At 34.2% G+C, this 22,117-nt stretch overlaps 1 protein-coding gene across 2 annotated transcripts in view; it reads left to right on the forward strand.

Annotated features, from left to right (window-relative positions):
* The window catches only part of LOC136034747 (balbiani ring protein 3-like), a 44,141-nt gene extending 22,969 nt beyond the window's left edge, over nucleotides 1-21,172 (forward strand). For both annotated transcript variants that reach the window (XM_065716124.1, XM_065716123.1), the window contains exons 3-5: nucleotides 87-218; nucleotides 8,602-8,733; nucleotides 19,397-21,172. In XM_065716124.1, coding sequence (XP_065572196.1) covers nucleotides 87-218; nucleotides 8,602-8,733; nucleotides 19,397-20,689 — 1,557 coding nt within the window. In that variant the 3' untranslated portion in view covers nucleotides 20,690-21,172. The remainder of the gene's footprint in view (nucleotides 1-86; nucleotides 219-8,601; nucleotides 8,734-19,396) is intronic.
* Nucleotides 21,173-22,117: the final 945 nt, after the last annotated feature.

Consider the following 22,117-nt stretch of genomic DNA (forward strand, 5'->3'; position numbering starts at 1 on the left):
TATAATTAAAATAATACATACTGAAAAAAAATGTGTTTAATTAAATGCATATATTAAGAGACGAGACCGATGATGCCCTATTTCAGGATTTTGTGCGTGAGAAGCGATTCCAATGCGGAAGAGATTCAGTTCCAGATAAGTCAGATTGGAAACACATTTATGAGAGGGCTCTGCTCATAATTGAAGGATGCGATGCTGCAAAATGTACTCCAAGGGAGGTGAGTAAGAAAACAAATGTTTGCTTTTATCTTCCTTTCAAGAACTTTGATTACAACCACCATCTGAACCGACCGTCTTTTTTTTCAAGTACATCGTCTGAGGGAGAGCCTTGTTGACCCTCCCCGCTCACGTATAAACTAAAATATCATATCACTTACCAAAAAATAGATGTATTTTCTTTCGAATGGCGGAAAATTGAGTATTCTGCGACGCTAATTGATAACTTATTTGTGGATGGAAAGCTACCTGAATTTTCGTTTGTAATTTTGAGAAATGGGTGTTGTAGGTTTTTCTTCAGTATTCGAAGAAGATAACCCATCTGTTGCGCATGATATTTTTATCATGAAGGGCTAAAAGAGCTAGAAGACCTAAAAGGGCTATGGCAAAATTCCCTGGGAAACCAACGATTGCTCAGGCTATTCTAAATTCTATACACCGGAAAAATTAATTTTACAAAGTATACTTAGGTGAAACATCTATTCTCAATTTCCAGCGATTTAAAAATTACAGGAATTAAACAGTAAGTAAGGAATTAACTCTAAGTAAGGAGTGATGCGGCTGAATAGTTACCTAAACTCTAATGAATAGAGTCTTGATAACAATAGATACATCAAAAGAATCATATTTTGACGCTTATTTAAAATATAAAAAATTCATCAAGTTGAATTTTACTCATTAATAGTTAAGAGCCTGAGTAAATTTGCATAATTTTTGATAAAGGGGGGAGGAGAAACACCTCCAAAATATCAAGTGATCTTAATGGAAATCAAACCGTCAGATTCAACGTATCAGATGACCCTACTGTAGAGGTTTTAAGCTTCTATATACAAATATGTGGAATTTTGCTTTTTTTGCTAGAAGAAAGATCATGCATACGTGTTTATTTGTCTGTTTTTCCCGGGGTTGGTCGTATCAAATCAGTGAACATTGAGAGAGGGCTTATTTGATCGGATATCTTAAGTTCTAGTGCCCTTTTTAAGTGACCAAAATTATCGAAGGGCAGCTAGCCTCTCTCCCACTCCCCTTTTTTCCCCAAAGTCGTCCGATCAAAATCTTGACATGGCCATTGTGTTCAGCATAGTAAAAAGATCTAATAACTACGTCTTTGAGGATGACTTGACCCCTCAAAGGACGGGGGAAGGGCTACAAGCTATGAAGTTTACTTATTGTTAATATATAGCAATGATTATTAGCAACTATACATGCATTTTTCGGGGAGGGGAGATATTCTCTGTGGGGAAGGGGTATTTTCTGCGGGGATAATTTTCCGTTGGGAGGGAAGTTTCCGGGGGTAAACTTTCCAGGGAAAATTTTACACGGAGAGGTGGGGGGGGATTTGCCAGAATGTGTATCCAAAGTTCGCTTTAATTGTCTTACTTTCTTTGGCGACTCCATTTTATGTTTGAGGATGTTCTGGGAAGTCTTTTTATTGGTGACTGAGTATGAAAAAATCAATAAAGGAGCTCTTTTGCAAAGAACAAACTGAGCTACTTGATAAATTTTAAGTCTTTTAATTGGTGACTGAGTATCAACAACTATTAAAAAAGTATTTTTTCAAATTTACAAATTTAGCTACGTGGTCAAATCCAAGTATTTTAATTTGTAACTGAGCATCAAAACTAATAAAAATACTATTGCATAGAACAAACTCATCTGTTTGGTAAATTCCAAGTATTTTAATTGGTGACTGAGTATCAATAATTAATAATTAATAAAAAAAAGCACTTTTGCTTAGACCAAACTGAACTACTTGGTAAATTTCTTTTCACTGGTGATTTAGAATAAAAAATTATTTAAAAAACACTTTTACATAGGACAAACTCAGTTACGGGGTCAAATACAAGTCTTTTAATATCCAACTGAGTATTAAAAAAAATGTACTTTTGCATAGAAAACTCAACTACTTGGTAAATTTCAAGCGTTTCGATTGATGACTGAGTATAAGAAATCAAAGGAAAAGCACATTTCTATTGAACAAACTCAGTTACTTGGTAAATTCCTAATCTTTTAATTATTGACTGAATATAGAAAATTAACAAAAAAGTACTTTTACATAGAACAGACTCAGCTATTTGGTAAATTCCAGGTCTTTTAATTGTTGACTGAGTGTAAAAAAATAATAAAAAAAACACTTATGCACTGAATAAACTCAGCTGCTTGGTAATTTCTGTCTTTCAATTGGTGACTGAGTCTCAAAAATTAATAGAAAAGCACTTTTGTATAAAAAAACAAAGCTACTTGGTAAATTCCAAGTCTTTTAATTGATGACTGAGTATCAAAAGGTAATAAAAAGTACTGTTGCATCGAAAACTAGAGTACTTAAGTACTTGAGTATCGAAAACTAATAAAAAAGCATTTGTGCATAGAACTAACTTAGTTACTTCGTAAATTCCAAGTCTTTTAATTGGTGACTGAGCATAACAAAATCAATAAAAAAAGCACTTTTCCATAGAACGAACTCAAGCAACTTGGTAAATTCCAATTATTTTAATTTGTGGCCGAGTATATAAAATTTATAAAAAATTACTTTTGCGTAGAACAAATTCAGCTACTTGGTAAATTCCTAGTCTTTTAATTGATGACTGGTATCAAAATTAATAAAAAACGCTTTTGTATAGAACAAACTCAGCTACCTGGTAAATTCCAAGTCTTTTAAATGGTGACTGTATATCAGAAATTAATAAAAAATCACTTTTGTATAGAACAAATTCAGCTACTTGGTAAATTCCTAGTCTTTTAATTGATGACTGAGTATCAAAAATTAATAAAAAAAAATTTTCTTATAGAAGAAGCTCAGCTACTTGGTAAATTCCAAGTCTTTTAATTGGTGACTGAATATCAGAAATTAATAAAGAATTCACTTTTGCATAGAGCAAACTCAGCTACTTAGTAAATTCCAAGTCTGTTCATTGGTGATTGAGTATGAAATATTAATAAAGAAGCGCTTTTGCATTAAAAGAAACTCAGCTACTTGGTAAATTTAAATCTTTAAATTGATGACTGAGTATCAAAAATTGATAAAAACACTTTTGCATAGAATGAGCTCAGCTACTTGGTCACTTCCAAGTCTTTTAATTGGCGACTGAATATAAAAAATTAATAAGGATACACCTTTGCATAGAACAAACTCAGCTTCTTGTTATATTCCAAGCCTTTTAATTGGTGACTGAGCATCAAAAATTAATAAAAAAGCAATTTTGCATAGAGCAAACTCAGCTAGTCGGTAAATTTCAAGTCTTTCAATTGGTGACTGAGTATTAGAAATTAATAAAAAAGCACTTTTGCATAGAATAAACTCAGCTACTTGGTAAATTCCGAGTCTTTTAATTGATCACTGAGTATTAAAAACTGATAAAAATATTCTTGCATAGAATGAACTCAGCTCTTTGGTCACTTCAAAGTCTTTTAATTGGTGACTGAATATCAAAGATTAATAAGCGAACACTTTTGCATAAAACAAACTCAGCTGTTTGGTAAATTCCAAGTCTTTTAATTGGTGACTGAGTATCAAATATTAATATAAAAGCACTTTTGTATTGAATAAACTCAGCTACTTGGCAAATTATAAGTCTTTTGATTGGTGAATGAGCATCAAGAGTGAATCAAAAAGTACTTCTGCTAAGGACAGACTCAGCTACTTGGTAAATTCTAATTCTTTAATTGGTGACTGAGTATTAAAGTTTAATAAAACAAGCACTTTTATTAAACAGGTACAGCTACTTAGTAAATTTCAAGTCTTTAAATTGGTAATTGAGTATCAAAAATTAATAAAAAAGCCTCTTTGCTTAGAACAGACTCAACTTCTTCGTAAATTTCAAGTCTTTTAATTGGTGACTGGGTATGAAAAATTAATAAAAAGCACTTTTGCATTGAAGAAACCCAGCTACATGGTAAATTCAAAATCTTTTAATTGATGACTGAGCATAAAAATTAATAAAAAAGCACTTTTGCATAGAGCAAATTCAGCTATTTGGTAAATTCCAAGGCTTTTAATTATTGACTTAGTATCAGAAATTAATATAAAAGCACTTTTGTAATGAACAAACTGAGCTACGTGATAAATTCCAAGTCTTTCAATTGGTGACTGAGGATTAAAAATTAATAAAAAATCCCTTTTGCAAAGAACAGTCAGCTACTTGGTAAATTTCAAGTCTTTTAATTGGTGACTGTGTATCAAAAATTAGTAAAAAAGCACTTTTGCATTGGAGAAACTCAGCTACTTGGTAAATTCGATGTCTTTTAACTGGTGACTGAGTATGAAAAATTAATGAAAAAGCACTTTTTTTAGAGAACAAACTCAGCTACTTGGTAAACTCCAAATCTTTGAATTGGTGATTGAGTATCAAAATTAGTAAAAAAGCACTTTTGCTTCGAACCAAATCAGCTAATTGGTAAATTCTAAGTCTTTTAATTGGTGACTGAGTACAAAAAAGTAAAAAAAAAACACTTTTGCATAAAACTAACTCAGCTACTTAGTAAATTTAAAGTCTTTTCATTGATGACTGAGTATAGAAAAATTTCGAAAAAGCAGTTTTGCATAGAACAAACTCAGTTGCTTGTTAATTTCCAACTCTTTTAATTGGTGACTGAGTATCAAAAATTAATAAAGAAACATTTTTGCATGGAACAAACTCAGTTACTTTGTAAATTCCGAGTCTTTTAATTGATGGCCGAGTATCAAAAATTGATAAAAAATACTTTGACATAGGAAAAACTCAGATACATGATAACTTCTTAGTCTTTTAATTAGTGACTGAATATAAAAAATTAATAAAAAGCACATTAACAAAAAGTAGAAAAAAACTCAGCTACTTTATAAATTCCAAGTATTTTTATTTGTGACTGAGTATAAAAATTTAATTAAAAAGCACTTTTGCATAAAACAAACTCAGCTACATGGTAAATTTTAATTCTTTTAATTGGTGACCAATTACCACTTAAAAGACTTAGAATTTACCAAGTAGGTGAGTTTTTCTATGCAATAAATCTTTTTTATTAATTTTCTAAACTCAGTCACCAATTAAACGACTTGGAATTTACCAAGTTGCTGAATTTTTTCTATGCAAAAGTGCTTTTTTTCTAATTTTGATACTCTGTCACCAATTAAAGAACTTGGGATTTACCAAGTAACTGAGTTTGTTCTATGCAAAATTCCTTTTTATTAATTTTTGATACTCAGTCACCAATTAGACTTTGAATTTACCAAGTAGCTGAGTTTTTTCTTTGCAAAAGAGCTTTTTATTTATTTTTGATACTCAGTCACCAATTAAAAGACTTGGAATTCACCAAGTAGCTGAGTTTGTTCAATGCAAAAGTACTATTGTATTAGTTTTGATACTCAGTCACCCATTAAAAGACTTGAAATTTGCCAGGTAGCTTAGTTTGTTCTAATAAAAGTACTATTTTTATATTAAATTTTGATACTCAGTTAACAACTAAAGAATTGGAATTTACGAAGTAGCTGGGTTTGTTGTTTGCAAAAGTGCTTTTTTATTAATTTTTGATATTCATTCAATACTCTTCATTAATTTTGATGCTCAATCGTCAATTAAAAGAATTGGAGTTTACCATGTAATTGAGTTTGTTCTCTGTAAAAGTGCTTTTTATTAATTTTGATAATCAGTAGCCAATTAAAAGACTTGGAATTTACCAAGTAGCTGACTTTGTTCTATGCAAAAGTGCCTTTTTTATTAATTTTTGATACTCGGTCACAAAGACTTGGAATTTATTCCCCAACAAGTTAACTTTAGGGGATCTTGTTTTATGTGGTGTATTATATGCTGTATAGTGTATTTAGTATTTAATAAATTTATGAATGAATGAATTAGCTGGATTTGTTCTATGCGAAAGTACTTTTTTTTATTGATTTTTGATACTCAGTAACCAATTAAATAACTTGGAACTTACCGAATATCTGAGTTTGTTCCTTGCAACAGTACTCTTTTATTAACTTTTGATACTCAGTCACTAATTAAAAGACTTGGAATTTACCAAGTAGATAAGTTTGTACTAATCAAAAATGCTTGTTTACTGATTTTTGATACAAACTCACCAATCAAAAGACATGAAATTTACCATATAGCTGTGTTTGTGCTATGTAAAAGAGCTGAATTATTATTTTTTGATACTCGATCACCAATTAAAAGACTTAGAAGCTACTAATGAAGTTCTTTGTGGCCCTGGAGGGGGACTTGAGACTCAGAAGGGTAAAATGGGGCCTATATTGGGAATATGGCTTATGGATGGGAATGTGGGGACCCAAACTCATGTGCAAGCCTGGTAATAGAAAACCGATATGATCAGGACCAAAAGAATACCTGGCCGTTTGTACTCATTACAACTTTTGGATATTGAAACAAGTTCCATTGATCATCAAAATAATATGACTGCCAAGCAAGCATCTTAAATCACCATGACATGCATTTTCTCGGACTGATGCTAAAAAAGGTCCCCAGAAACACATTGGTAGTATGTACAAAAAAAAATCCAATGGAGAAACTGATTGTGGGATTAACTTGTTGCGATATGTTGATGCTTAACATCAGTTGGCCAGCTTCCCAGAAAAATTTCTCACAATATATTTCTAAGAACTTCAATGTGATTTTAAGACATGTAAAAAACATTTACCCGCACCACCGTCCGTTTGAAATTTGACCTTACTCCGAGGTTATGGAGCCCTGTCATATTCATTAGGATGCTATGTCCATCCATTTCCCACTCACAACGAGATAAATATTTTAAAGGGAGATGGATCCTATCGTACTCATACTACGTATTCTACTAATAATCATGTTAAGGCTTGGGCCCAAAAATAATCCATGGACTGAATTAAAATGTACAAGAATAACTAGGAGGAAGGGGATGTCTATTGATAAAACTAATGATTATTTATGATTTACAGCACATAAATTTGAGTTAATGCTCTTTTTTGGATTTTATATTGCTCTTTACCGCCCCCTGGAGGTTCAGGTGTAAAATGTTCAACGGATTAAATCCAATAGCTCAAGATATACATACAGTTTGGTAACAAAAGTGGACTGTAAATGTCATTTGATAAACCGAAACTGCATAAGAAACAATCTCTATCCGCTAAAAATACAACAAAAATATATAAATCACAAACCTCTTGTATATTAGAGTCCTTGTTAAGATTCCTTTTACTAAACATCTTGTTAGATTAAGCTCACTTCATCTAATGAAAATAACTTGGATGAGCATTCTTTTATATCAAAATGTTTGTCTGAGATACCTTTTACAATGGGAGCACATGGTGGCTGTATCAATGGTAATATTTCAGAGATAATTAATGGCTGGCAATACTGTCAATAAGTCATACTGTTAATAAAGCATAATCTAGGCATCCACATTTGAAGTTTAACTTATATTCAGTTTAATTTCTTGCTTTTTTAGGTTTAATTTATACATTCATGGTAACGTTTGTTCGTTTTAAGTTTGACTTATTATTTAAGTGTAATTCTGTTAGTGTTAGAATTTGATATTGCTTTTTAATATTCTTTGAAAAACTGTTTTTGGAAATGTTTTTTTTTAATTAACTACAACTAATCAAATGGTTTATAGGATTATCATCGGTCGTAAGTTTTAATCTAACCGTTTACTGGGCAATTATTTCTCAAAATGCTGTCTTAGCCGTGTGGTTAGCATGTCAGACTTAAAATCCTTTTTACGTAAGGACAGGGGTTCGAGTCCTGGTGTCGCTGGTTTTTTGGTTTGAAACCGGGGTCATTGGTGTGACTCTATAAGATCAGCTAGAGTTGCCTCCGCTCTAAATGGTTACCTGGTGAAATCTGAGGAAGGTAAACATAAAGGGTTTGTGAAAGCACAGGATGGCTGGCCCCCAGCCCGCCATTGTACTTCCTGGCTGAAAGGCCATGACATGGAAATTAGCACTGACGGTAGGAACTGTCAAGTCAAGTGCCGTATTCTTTACCTTACCTTTTTGATTCCTTAATTTGTCAATGCTAAAAATTGTTTGTTTAAGACCAGAACACATTTTTTTTTCACGAAGGAACATACATCTAAGAATCTTCAAGCCCATATCTCCTATCCATGCAATTTTTACCCTAAATATCAACATTTTGTACATAGTTAGCCAAATTTTTGTTTTTAAAACATTTGGTGCGTTCGAATTTCACACCCAACTGATCAAAATGAACTGGATTCTTTAGTTCTTACCTAGGACAACATAATTTTGAGTGAACCAATGGTTTGAGTAACAGCGTTGATTACCAAAACTTGGAAAAGCATTTCCTGAAATCTTTTACATTTAGAGCCCCTAAAATCACTCATTTTAAAAATAATTTCCCCTGACTTTCTAAGTGATTTTTATAATAGTAAACCATAAGTGTAGTGTTTTTATTTAAGGTCGTCGTAAAACTTCCACGCAATGGTTCAGGCTTAATCTTTCCAGACTGTGTTATTGCTAAGCGATGTGAGGGATGCTGTGGAGCAAGCGGCTCTTGCACTGCTGTGAAAACGAGCACTAAGAATTTCCAGGTAAGAAATATTTGCGGGCGTCTCTTGTAAAAGCGACACACTATGTTTGAAATATTCACGTGTGTCTCTTTGTCTCTTGTAAAAAAACAAGCAAATCTAATAAATAAGCGAAACTCTTCAAAAAATTGCAAAAAAAGAGATTCCTATTTTTTTATAATAAAAACTCAGGGGGGGGGGGGGACATATCAGCACCCTTAAGCCTTTTTCCCCCAAATGAATATAATCAAAATTTGAGATGGCCGTTTTGTTCAAAATAGTCCAAATGGAAAATAGCTATGCCTCAGGGATTGACAAAACCCCCTACAGTCCCCAGGGCAAAGGTTGTAAAATCAGCAAGTTCCCCATTGTTAATATATAAGGTTCTTATGGACGGGCTGGTCGTATAAACTTCGAAGGGGACTCATTGGTTGGAAATTGAAAGTTGTAGTTACTTTTTATGGGTCTCAAGTCTTCAAGGAGCAACCAGCCCTGCCCCCAAAATTGAATTAGAATTCAAAATTCAAAATTGAATCTTGAATTAGTTGGGTTTGTTTCTGGAAATATCTCTTAAAAAACAAAAATAATTCAGACTAAAAAATTATTGATATCAGGAAGCAAACGTAATAGTGTAAATAATTTTAGTTGCATACCTTGAAATTTAATAACGTGTACACACTTAAAATCAACTTGAAAAGCCCATCGTTTTTATTTTACTACTATAATTCCTTTTCTTAGAATATCAATTACTATTGGCGTGATTCTACTTATTGTTTCTTATCTTGAACCGTTTGATCAGCCGTCATTTTTCATACATATTTTTTTTTGTGCTTGATTTTAAGACAGTCACGCTGTGAACTCACAGTATTCTAAAGCTAAGATTTTTATCATTTAGGAGCATCTCCGCAAAATTAATAATCGTTTTGAGTCACAGATACACCACATGGCTGTATACGATTAAACGAACAAAAATTACTCCGTATATAAAAGGAGCTCTTCCCTCCTCAACGCCCCGCTCTTTACGCTAAAGTTTGACTCTTTCTCTCAACTCTACTTTTTAAAACAGTAAAAAACTTTAGCGTAAAGAGCGGGGCGTTGAGGAGAGAACAGCCCCTTTTATATACGGAGTAATTTCTGTTTGTTTAAGTTTAAATATCGCTCCTTACTTTCAGTTAAAAAAACTTGTTTTTTTTATTTAATTTCTGAACGTTTTTAAATTAAGGCATATTTTGATTTTGGCTCTCCGCACATGAATAATTAAACGAAATTTGCATATTAATTTATTTTTATGGCTAAATGGCTTTCTTATAGTTTTAATCGGACGATTTTGAGAAAAAAGAGCGGGGGAGTAGGCATAGTTACCCTCCAATTTTTTGGTTATTTAAAAAAGCAACTAGAACTTTTAATTTTTTACGAACGTTTTTATTAGTAAAAATATATGTAACTGACGAATTAGCTTACGTAACAAACTTCTATGTTCGTATGTTCTTATTACGTACTAGCTGTTGGTGTGGCGCTTCGCGCCACCCCAAGCCCTAGTTGATGGGGGCGTTTCGCCCCCCCCCCAAGCCCCACGCGCGCGTAAGTCGTTACGCGCCATATTAGTTACGCGCCATTGTAGTTGTGTCCCTGTGTCCCACCTGTGAATATATATATATATATATATATATATATATATATATATATATATATATATATATATATATATATATATATATATATATATATATATATATATATATATATATATAAATATATGTTTTTAACTAACGCGCCACCCCAACACCTAGTTGGTGGGGGCGCTTCGCGCCCCCCCCCCCCAAGCCCCCCCGCGCGCGTAAGTCGTTACGCGCCATTGTAGTTGTGTCCCTGTGTCCCACCTGTGAATATAAGGATAAGGATAAAGATCCTCCAGAGGCATTGCTGGCGCATAGGGCGTCGAATCGACGTTTCAGTTGCTGGGTGTTTTTACAGGAACAAGTAGCAAGCTTGTCACCCAACCTTGCTGTGAATATATATATATATATATATATATATATATATATATATATATATATATATATATATATATATATATATATATATATATATATATGTTTTTAACTACGTAAAACTTGCGAATATACAACATTCTTCGCTGTCCCATTGTCTGTGCATATAAATAGATTGTCAGGTTTACTGACTCTTGAACATGCAACATATAATTGTCCATGGGAAAAACAATGGGTATTTTAACTAACCCAACACCTAGTTGGTTGGGGGCCCGCGGGGGGGGGGCAAGCCCCCCCGCGCGCGTAAGTCGTTACGCGCCATTGTAGTTGTGCCCCTTTGTCCCACCTGTGAATATAAGGATAAGGATAAAGATCCTCCAGAGCCATTGCTGGCGCATAGGGCGTCGAATCGACGTTTCAGTTGCTGGGTGTTTTTACAGGAACAAGTAGCAAGCTTGTCGCCCAACCTTGCTGTGAATATATATATATATATATATATATATATATAATATATATATATATATATATATATATATATATATATATATATATATATATATATATATATATATATATTATGTGCGAATCTACAACATTCTTCGCTGTCCCATTGTCTGTGCATATAAATAGATTGCCAGGTTTACTGACTCTTGAACATGCAACATATAATTGTCCATGGGAAAAACAATCCGTATTCAGGTCTATACCTCATGATTCTAATGATTGCCCTTGAGCTTTGTTGATGGTGATTTCTAATCGAACATTCTCTGTGTCCCCGTCGTCATTTATATATCCCCCTGTGCCCCCCCCCCGGCGTCCCCGTTGTAGTTGTGTCCCTGTGTCCCGGTCATTTATATTCCCTCTGTCCCGGTCGTCATTTGTGTCCCGGTGTCCCAGTCTGTAATTTCTCTTTGAGTGTCCATATGATGAAATAAATTTTTTGCTTTTTTCCTTTTTTTCTTTTTAATTTTTTTTTTGGTTTTTACATTTTTTTAGCTTTTTTAGTTTTTTTTCTTTTTTCTTTTTAGTTTTTTTGTAGTTTTTACCTTTTTTAATTTTTTTTATTTTTATTTTTATTTTTTTAGTTTTCTTTTTCTCCTTTATTGATTCGGTTTTTTTCCTTTTTTCGTTTTTTTTCTTTTTTAGTTTTGAAATAAATTTTTAATTTTTTTCCTTTTTTTCTTATTAGTTTTTTTTTGGTTTTTACCTTCTTTTTAGCTTTTTTAGTTTTTTCTTTTTTATTTTTTATTTTTTTTGTAGTTTTTATCTTTTTTTAGTTTTTTTTATTTTATTTTTATTTTTTTTAGTTTTCTTTTTCTCCTTTATCTTTCAGTTTTTTCGTTTTTTAGTTTTTTTTCTTTTTTAGTTTTTAGTTTTTTTAGTTTTTACCTTTTTTTAGTTTTTTTATTAGTTATTAGTTTTTTTTCTTTTTAGTTTTTTTTTGTAGTTTTAACCTTTTGTTAGTTTTTTTTTTTAGTTTTTAGTTTTTACCTTTTTTTAAGCTTTTTTTAGTTTTTTTCTTTTTTTTATTTTTAGTTTTTTTTTGTAGTTTTTACCTTTTTTTAGTTTTTTTCTTCTTTTGTATTAATACTAAGTCAATGTTTCGAACCTGGAACCTCTCGAACCTAGAACCTGGAACATAACGCGTTACCAACTCAGCTACATCGGCTTGAATACTTTCGTTTTTGAATTGGTATATGATAGAAATAATTCAGACGTCTTATGCGGACAGACGGACAGACAGACAGACAACTTATTTATATATATATATAGATATGAGGGGGTTCACCACCTCGTCAATACCTCAATCTTACACTAAAGCTTAGATTTTGTCCCAATTCCTTAAGAATGACCCCTGAATCACAAAGGCCGTAGAACAAATAGTTGAAATTAATAAAGTTACTTTAGCGTAAAGAGCGAGGTATTAGGAGGAGGTGAACCCCTCATATGCGTAATAATTTCTGTGAAATTTAAGTTTTAATGCTGCTCCTTACTTTCAGTTGAAAAAACTTTTCCATATTTATTTTTTCATTGTTCTTTAAAAAAAATGCTAAAAAATCCTGCGCCCCCTTCATGGAAATTTTCTTCCCCATGACGAATTCCTCCATTGAAAGATCCCCCCCCATAACCCCCTCCCCTGACCATACTGAATAAAATGGCTATCTCAGAATTTTGTTCCGGTGACTTTGGGAAAAAAATGAGTGTGGGAGGGGACCTAGGGCCCTCCAATTTTTTGGTTACTCAAAAGGGCACTAGAACTTTTCATTTGTGTTAGAATGAGCCCTCACACGACATTTTAGGACCAGTGGGTCGATACGATCACCCCTGGGAAAAAACAAACAAATAAACACGCATCCGTGATCTGTCTTTTGGCAAAAAATGCAAAATTCCACATTTTAGTAGACAGATGATTGAAACTTCTACTGTAGGGTTCTCTGATATGTTGAATCTGATGGTGTGATTTTCGTTAAGATGCAATGACTTTTAAGGGGTGTTTCCCCCTATTTTCTAAAATAAGAAAAATTTTCTCAGGCTCGTAACTTTTGATGGGTAAGTCTAAACTTGACGAAACTTATATATATATATATTTAAAATCAGCATCAACATGCAATTCTTTTGATGTAATTATTGTTATCAAAAATTCTGTTTTTTAGAATTTCGGTTACTATTGAGCCAGGTCGCTCCTTTCTACAGTTCGTTACTACAAACTGTTTGATAATTCGAGATCGGAAGAACTAGAAGGGAAAGAGTCAAAGGTGGTTTAAGTTGTCCTAACGGCACGTTGAAAATTCATGTACGACTGTGATTTTGATATGTTGTAAATTATCCAATTTTCTATGATATGTTTCTGGGATGTCTTCCTTTTAAAAATGTACCATTTTCGGCCCTAAAAAAGGGCAGTTTTTAGTTAGTAATTTGCCTTAGAGTGACCTTTTCCAGTTTCTTATTCTCTTTGTATAATGAGTCTGGGGAACAGTAATTCTTAAAGGATGCAATGCACTTTACTAAGTCAAACCTTTTCTATTGACGATTATTACAAAAACAATCAATCTTGTTTAGTTTACGCAAAAATGATTGAAATTGAAGCCTAGAAAACCGTTCAAGTTTTCCTGTTAAATATTTAGAATGTGTGCATATTTTCTTTAAATATGCGTTTTTCAAGAACCTGAAAGACGGGCGAAAATGCAGGAATTTATTTTGGGGGCTGGTCCAAATAACAAACAAGAGCACAAATTAGGTAATATGAAACCTATTAGAAACCAAGAGAAAAAATGAGGCCCCCTCGTTATAACAACTCAGTTCAAAGATTTGCCATTTGAAGTATTTAATGTGCTAATGTCTTTGACCTCAATGTGCTACGTTTTTTCCAGCCAACCAGCCAGTCTTTAATTTCTTTAATTTTGAAAATACTACCACTAACAACCCACCGCAGCACCAAGCCGCTAGAGGCCAACACAGCTACGCACACTCCTCCTCCATCTCAAACTACTCAAAACCTCCCTCTTTTTACCCTCCCAGGAAGTTCCATTTCCTTCAAACCTTTCTCTATGAGATCCTCCCACCCCAACCGCGGATGACCTGCTGTTGGCTTAGCCCTAGACGGTTTTTCCGAAAAGGACAATCTTTGGCAATCTATCATTCTGCATCTGCAGAACATGCCCTAGCCATATCAGCCTTCCTCTCATTATAGTCTTAGAAAGAAGAATTGAACCACACTTTTCATACAGCCTACTGTTTGAAATACGGTCAGTCAGCCGGGTACCCAGAACAATCCATAGGCAATTTCTCTAGAAAACATCTAGCAAATCTTCATCTGCTTTTCGGAGCGCCTATGCTTTAGAGCAGGGCTTCTTAAACTGTGGGTCGCGACCCCATTTGGGGTCGCGTAGCAAAATTATGGGGTGGCGAGTGATAAAAATGCAATTTAACAAAAAATGTTTTTTAACTTGTAAAATTATTGTTATAGAGAAAAATAACAATCATCATAGATAAACATATCATAAAATCTTCTGGTTCAGAACGACTGTTTATACCAGCATTTCTATTCCGATCATCATAATATCTTGTATAAATTTACCATGAATCAGAAGACGTTATAGAAATGTAGATTTATTTTTGTCAATCTCTTAAAACCGAATAATATCAACAAAATTCCGAAGAAAGTGTTATTTCGAAGAAACTATATAAACATTTCGTGTTATTTTCATTTAGCCATTGTATGATTGTGAACGAAGTGCATGTTATTCCGAATTAGTCAGTTTAACCCTTTCGCGACCAACGGGACCTTACAGTCCTGGCATGTAAAAATCCTTTGGGAGCTTCTTAATTAATTGATAGCACCAGAACTGAACGATGTGCTTCAGGATGCTGTTAAGGTCATAAATTTTATTAAGAGCCATGCCCTTAACAGATGCTTATTTTCAAATCTCTGTAAGGATACGGATTCCAACTACACAACTTTGTTATTACATGCAGAAGTGAGATGGTTGTCAAGAGGTCAAAGTTTAAGAAGGTTATTGCTATTAAAGGACAAGATCGAAATATTTTTAACTGAACGAAAATGTGACTTTGCTGCTTTTTATGGCACTTGGTATTAACCAAGTGACATATAGCAATCGCAAATTCTGTCGGTCTGTCTGTCGGTCCCGGTTTTGCTACTTTAGGCACTTCCAGGTAAGCTAGGACGATGAAATTTGGCAGGCGTATCAGGGACCGGACCAGATTAAATTAGAAATATGTTTTTTCCCGATTTGACCATCTGGGGGGAGTGGGGGGGCGGTTAATTTGGAAAAAATAGAAAAAATGAAGTATTTTTAACTTATGAACGGTTGATCAAATCTTAATGAAATTTGATGTTTGGAAGAATGTCGTGTCTCAGAGCTCTTATTTTAAATCGTGGCAGGATCTGGTGACATTGGGGGGGGGGGAGTTGGGAGGGGAAACCTAAAATCTTGGAAAACACTTAGAGTGGAGGGATCGGGATTAAACTTGGTGGAAAAAATAAGCACTAAGTCCTAGATACATGATTTACATAACCGGAACGGATCTGCTCTCTTTGGGGTAGTTGGGGGGGGGGGGGGTTAATTCTGAAAAATTAGAAAAAATGAGGTATTTTTGACTTATGAACGGGTGATCAGATCTTAATGAAATTTGATATTTAGAAGGATCTTGTGCTTTAAAGCTCTTATTTTAAATTCCGACCAGATCCTGTGACATTGGGGGGAGTTGGAGGAGGCAACCGGAATTCTTGAAACGAAATTATCACGAAAACGTGATAATTGGGGTATTTTTATCTTACGAATAGGTGATCGGATCTTAATGAAACTTGATATATAGAAGGATATTATGTCAAGGATGCTCCATTTTCGACTCGAATTGGATCCGGGGACATAGGGGGTTGGAGGAGGGAAACAGAAATCTTGGAAAACGCTTAGAGTGGAGAGATCGGGATGAAACTTGATGGGAAGAATAAGCACAAGTTCTAGATACATGATTGACATAATTGGAACGGATCCGTTCTCTTTGGAGGAGCTGGGGGGTGTTAATTTGAAAAAAATAGAAAAACTGAGGTATTTTTAACTTAAGATCAAGTGACCGGATCTTAATGAAATTTGATATTTAGAAGGAATTCATGTCTCATAGCTCTTATTTCAAATCCCGACCCGATCTGTTGACATTGGGAGGAGTTGGAGGGGGAAATCGGAAATCTTGGAAAACGCTTAGAGTGGAGGAATCGGGATGAAGCTTGGTGGATAGAATAAGCAAATGTCATAGATGCGTGATTGACTTAACCATACTGGATTCGCTCTCTTTGGGGGAGTTGGGTGGAGGGGTTCAGTGCTTTGGCGAGTTTGGTGCTTCTGGGCGTGCTAGGACGATGGAAATTGGTAGGTGTGTCAGGGAGCTGCACAAAGTGACTTGATAAAGTCGTTTTCCCAGATTCGACCATTTTGGGGGCTAAAGGGAGAGGAAAGATTAGAAAAAATGAGGTATTTATAACTTACGAGTGGGGGATTGGATCTTAATGAATTTTGATATTTAGAAGGACATCTTGACTCAGAGCTCTTATTTTAAATCCCGACCGCCATTAAGCCTCTGATTTTCCTTTTATATCAATCTATTGATTCTTAGAATTTTGTTAGAGCTCATACCATATGAGCTCTTGGCTCTTAGCTCTTCTGGCCTCGTCACAAGTGCCATATTTAGCTCTTAGCTCTTGTTTCAAAATTACTTGTGGCTATCCAAGCTGTGTTATTTGTCAGATATTTTTGCGAAGTTAAACGATCTTCAAGGAAAAAATTGCGATATATTTACTTCAAACGATAAAATTGAAAGTTTTATTAAAAAGATCAGCATTTGGGAAAGTAGGGTCGAAAAAAATTCGTTCGAAATGTTTTCCAGTGTCGACAGTTTTGTAATTGAGAAAATTCATTGTAAAACTTTTATTGCAAAAACTATTGTAGATTACTAAAAAGCGCTAGAAATACAGTTCCAGACATATTTTATATTAAATATTGATTTACAAAAAATAGTTTGGATTCAAAAGCCGTTTTGGATTGGCTTAAGTGAGATTGATCATCTGCCACTTAAAGCTAAAGAGGAATTTGCTGACCTTTCATGTGACTCAAACTTAAAACTGCAATTCCAAAAAAAGCCCTTGACTGAATTCTGGATCGGAACTAGAACTGAATTTCCCACAATCGCCGATAAAAAAAAAAATGTACTTCAAAAAAAAAAAAAAAAAAATGTTAAATGTACTTCTGCCATTCAACACCACATATTTATGTGAAGTTACTTTTTCAGCTTTAACACACATTAAATCCCAATATCGTTCAGCGATAAAAAAAAAATGTTGAAGAGGTCTTACGTCCAACAGTTTCAAACATTACACCAAAATTTGATTTGTTATGCAATAAAAAACAGGCACATCCATCTCATTAAATTTTTAACGTAAACTTTAATTTAATATTTACCACGCAACTACTTGGATATATTCGAGAGAATTAAGACGGTCAGAATTCACTTTTGTTTTTGAAACTATAATAAAAACATTTCTATAACATTTTGTGCAAATTTCAATTTTAGATTTTTATATGTTTCAAAACGAATTCTAAATTTATATATTTTCATATGCACATGTATATTGTTACCTGATAAATATATCATCAAAAATATTAATTTATTTCTCTTTTATATTTGTTAGGGTCGTTAAGAAACTTGCAATCATAAATGGGGTTGGAAATTACAAAAGTTTAAGAAGCCCTGCTTTAGAGCCATAATTGACAGCTGTCATCATTGGAGCTTCAAATATTTTAATTTTGATTTACGAACTTCCTATTCCTATTCTTCCGGACTTTTTTTAAGTGTGGGAAAACACCCTGAACCTTAGCTATTCTACTTTTAACATCTTCACTGCTCCTACCTTCTTTACTAATGATTCTACCAAGGTAAATGAAGCTGTCCACATGATCAATCATTTTTTTGCCGAATGTCACCTTTTCATCTTCACTTATTCTTAGCCTTAATGACTTAGTCTTCTTAACACTTATTTTCAAACCTATTCTAGTACCCTGAACTCGTAAAGCCTCTAAAAGTTCATTCATTTCGCACACTTTCATCCAGGATGCTTAAAGTCCAGGAGCATTTTTCCTCCCCATTTGATTCTGTGGTCTCCCATTGCCTTTCCTGTGCTTCTTAAGACAAAATCCATCAAAAGGATCCATATAAAGGGCGATAAAACACAACCCTGCTTAAATCCTGACTTAATATGGAGCCAGCTACTGACCCCATATCCTACCTTAACCGCAGCAATGTTATTCTCGTACATAGCACTAATCACCTTATTGCATTTATCTGGTTTACCATACAAAGATAAAACCTTTGCTAAAGCTCTTCTATCAACAGAAACGAACGCTTGATCATAATCTGTAAAACTGAGTACCAAAGGTGTTTGATAACTCAGGCACTTCCCGACTAGTAACCTAAGAGTGAAAATTTGGTCGACAAATCCTCTACCTTTTCTAAAACCGCACTGTTTTGTACAGCGTCTCTCAGTCTAAAAAGTATCATATTACTAAGTAACTTGCTATCTACAGAGACCAGACTAATGCCTCGATAGTTACTACACTCATAATTACCCTGATCAAAATTTTGGAAACCCTACTTTAATTGTGCTAGGCCTCAATGTGTGACTTTTTTTTTTCAGTCAGTCTTTCTACCTTTTGCTTGATTATGGAGTGCATATTAGAAAGGAAATAATGACAAAGCCTCTGCATCAACTTTGCGAAAGTGTTTATTCATTGCTATAATTCAATTTTAGTGCCAAATTCGAGGGTCTTAAAAACTCTTCAAGGTTCACTGAGAGGTTTTTTCGCTGCATTAACACTCCCATCCTCTAAATCTAACTGGCTCTTTCTATGAAATTTTAGACCAATTAGGGCATCAAAATTTACCAAGTACACTGTTTTTCTTATGTGACCTATATGACTTTTTTTTTTATTATAGTTTGCAATACAAGGTCTATTCCGTTTTACTTGTTTTAAAGAGTTGTATACAAAGTTTTTCTGAGCGAATTCCATATCAAGTATTTTTTGGGTGGGTGGACGTGGGGGATCTGCCTAAAAACAATTTCTAGATAATTCAACTGAAACTTATTACCGTCAAGAAAAATTTAAGTGGTTTTCTCTATTCAACAGGTTATTGAAAGCGAGGAAAATACTATTCGATTTCTCACTGTACCTGTTGAAGTCCATGACGAGTGCGTATGCCAAGAATTATGTAACAGAAGGTGTCCGCCAGGATTTACACTTGATTCAACTTCATGCACCTGTCTTTGCACTAGAGATTGTGGAAGCACTGGTATACTAGATTCAGCGAAATGCACTTGTAAGCCGCAGTGTGCGATTTACTGCAATTACCCATTCATAAAGAATGAAGAGGAATGTCGATGCGAGTGTGGACTGACGCAGTCAAGGTGTAAACCTGGAGAAGTGCTAGATTATTCTTCGTGTCGGTGTGTTTGCAATAGAGATTGTGGTCCTAATGGGGTCCTTGATGTTGAAACGTGTACATGTAAACCAACATGCACTCTGTTCTGTAATTATCCATATGTTAGGAATGAAGAAACATGTCGATGCGAGTGTGGACTGACGCAGTCAAGGTGTAAACCTGGAGAAGTGGTAGATTATTCTTCATGTCGGTGTGTTTGCAATAGAGATTGTGGTGCTAATGGGGTCCTTGATGTTGAAACGTGTACATGTAAACCAACATGCACTCTGTTCTGTAACTATCCGTATGTTAGGAATGAAGAAACATGTCGATGCGAATGTGAGCTGACGCAGTCAAGGTGTAAACCTGGAGAAGTGGTAGATTACTCTTCGTGTCGTTGTGTTTGCAATAGAGATTGTGGTCGTAATGGGGTCCTTGATGTTGAAACGTGTACGTGTAAACCAACATGCACTCTGTTCTGTAACTATCCGTATGTTAGGAATGAAGAAACATGTCGATGTGAATGTGGACTGACGCAATCAAGCTGCAGACCAGGAGAAAGTCTTGACATCTCTTCGTGTTCCTGTAGGTGTCAAAGGGATTGTGGAAGCACAGGCATTCTTGACCCACAGACATGTACATGTAGACCAAGGTGTACTTTGTTTTGTAGGTATCCATTTGTTCGGAATGATGAGGCTTGCCAATGTGAGTGCAGTTTGTCGCCATCTTCTTGCCTTGCTGGGACACGGCTCGATACTTCGCAATGCAAATGCATTGATGAATGTGATGCTCAGAGCCTATATTGTAATGCTGACCAAACTGTTGACTACAGTAAATGTGAGTGCGTCTGTAATGAGGTTCGCCAATGTCCAGGCTATGAGGTTTTTAATCGGAATACTTGTGGTTGCGAGTGTGGCTACACATTTGAGAACCCTCCTTATTGTCCTGTTGATACTAAATTCGATCCATGTGAGTGTCAATGCATGCCCGAAGATGAGTGAAATTTGCTGTTTTAATTTTTACTAAATCTTCTGCTGTTTCATGAAAATATTCAATGTTTTCTCTATTTCTTAGTTTGCAAATTTTTTTGTTTTTGGGATACCTACTTGAATCTGGAATATATAGGGTTTGTTTCTGAACAAAGAATTTTTATGGTTCAGGGAACTGTGAGAAAAATTAGCTTTATTAGTCAGTTTAGATATTGCCGTTTTAAAATGCCATTTTATTTTTGGAATTAACTAAGATATTCACGAAAATATAGCAAAGATTATTATATTAAAATATTGACAATCTAAATCACAATATTTTTTTGGTTTCATGTTTTTTTGTGTGTTGGTTTATTTCTGGTTTTATCACTAGATGAAAAGGAATGCCACACTTTAGGATTTAGGGTATTGTGTAGATTTGCTTACCAGTATTTAGTATCTGTTGACCGATTTGTGTTTGTGCTTATGTAGTTTTTCCATTAAAACATTTTTAATTAAGATTTATTCTACTAATTAGTTTTGCCGATTTTCAGCAAAATTAGCAATTTATTCAAAACACATTACACTTGCCTGCAAGGACTTTTGGTGACATATAATGCGGTTCTAAAACAAAACAAAAATCAAGTACATTTTTTTTTTATCCAATGCCAATTTTTTGTCAAGCAAGATGTGATCATTCTGAAATACAAAAACTTGTTTCATGTAGATGATTAATGCAGTTTTATGTCATTTAGTATTTCCTTCTAGGAGACTTTTTTCCATTTTGCATTGTATATCAATTACTCGTCAATGGACTCGATGTTTTGTAGCCTATAAAATACCCATAAGGGGCAGTTGAACTGGACATGTCACTCCACAATAATTAGAAGGAAAAATCCATGGTGTTTTGTGAATAGGGCGCAAGTCTGCTTTTTCTTTTTTTTTTTACCGAGAATCAGTTAAGCATAAAGTCTGAAAGAGCTTGAAAAGATCTATTGATTTATCTATTCATTATTGCCTTATCTTTAATTCTGGCCAAGTTACAAATTTTGCCAAAATGGTGCAAGTCTAAATTCGTTAAAAAACATTACGCCAAAAGGGCCGAAGTCCAGTTTCTTTGTTCAAATGATGAATTTAAGCCATTCAGGCAAAACAGGAATCTCAAAATCTTTGTGTTAGTGTTCTTTAGAAAAATGTTTAAATGTGTTCCAAGCACAAGGTCATTCCTAAACGTTTTGAAATTTATTGAATTGTTTTATACCGAAGGCGAAGCATAAGTTATTGCTTTTCCGTAGGATTACGACAGACGTTTTTAAATTGATTTAGATGGGTATTTGAAGAGAATTAAACGACAGTCTGCATGACACTGTAAAGAGGGATGACTTTTTTTTAGTGCAAATATCATGAAGAGTGTCTATTGTTTTCTCAAGTCTATCTGCGCGTTTTGAAATACGTTTGCCGTTC

The sequence above is a fragment of the Artemia franciscana genome, chromosome 13 (assembly GCF_032884065.1).
Source record: "Artemia franciscana chromosome 13, ASM3288406v1, whole genome shotgun sequence".
Taxonomy (NCBI): domain Eukaryota; kingdom Metazoa; phylum Arthropoda; class Branchiopoda; order Anostraca; family Artemiidae; genus Artemia; species Artemia franciscana.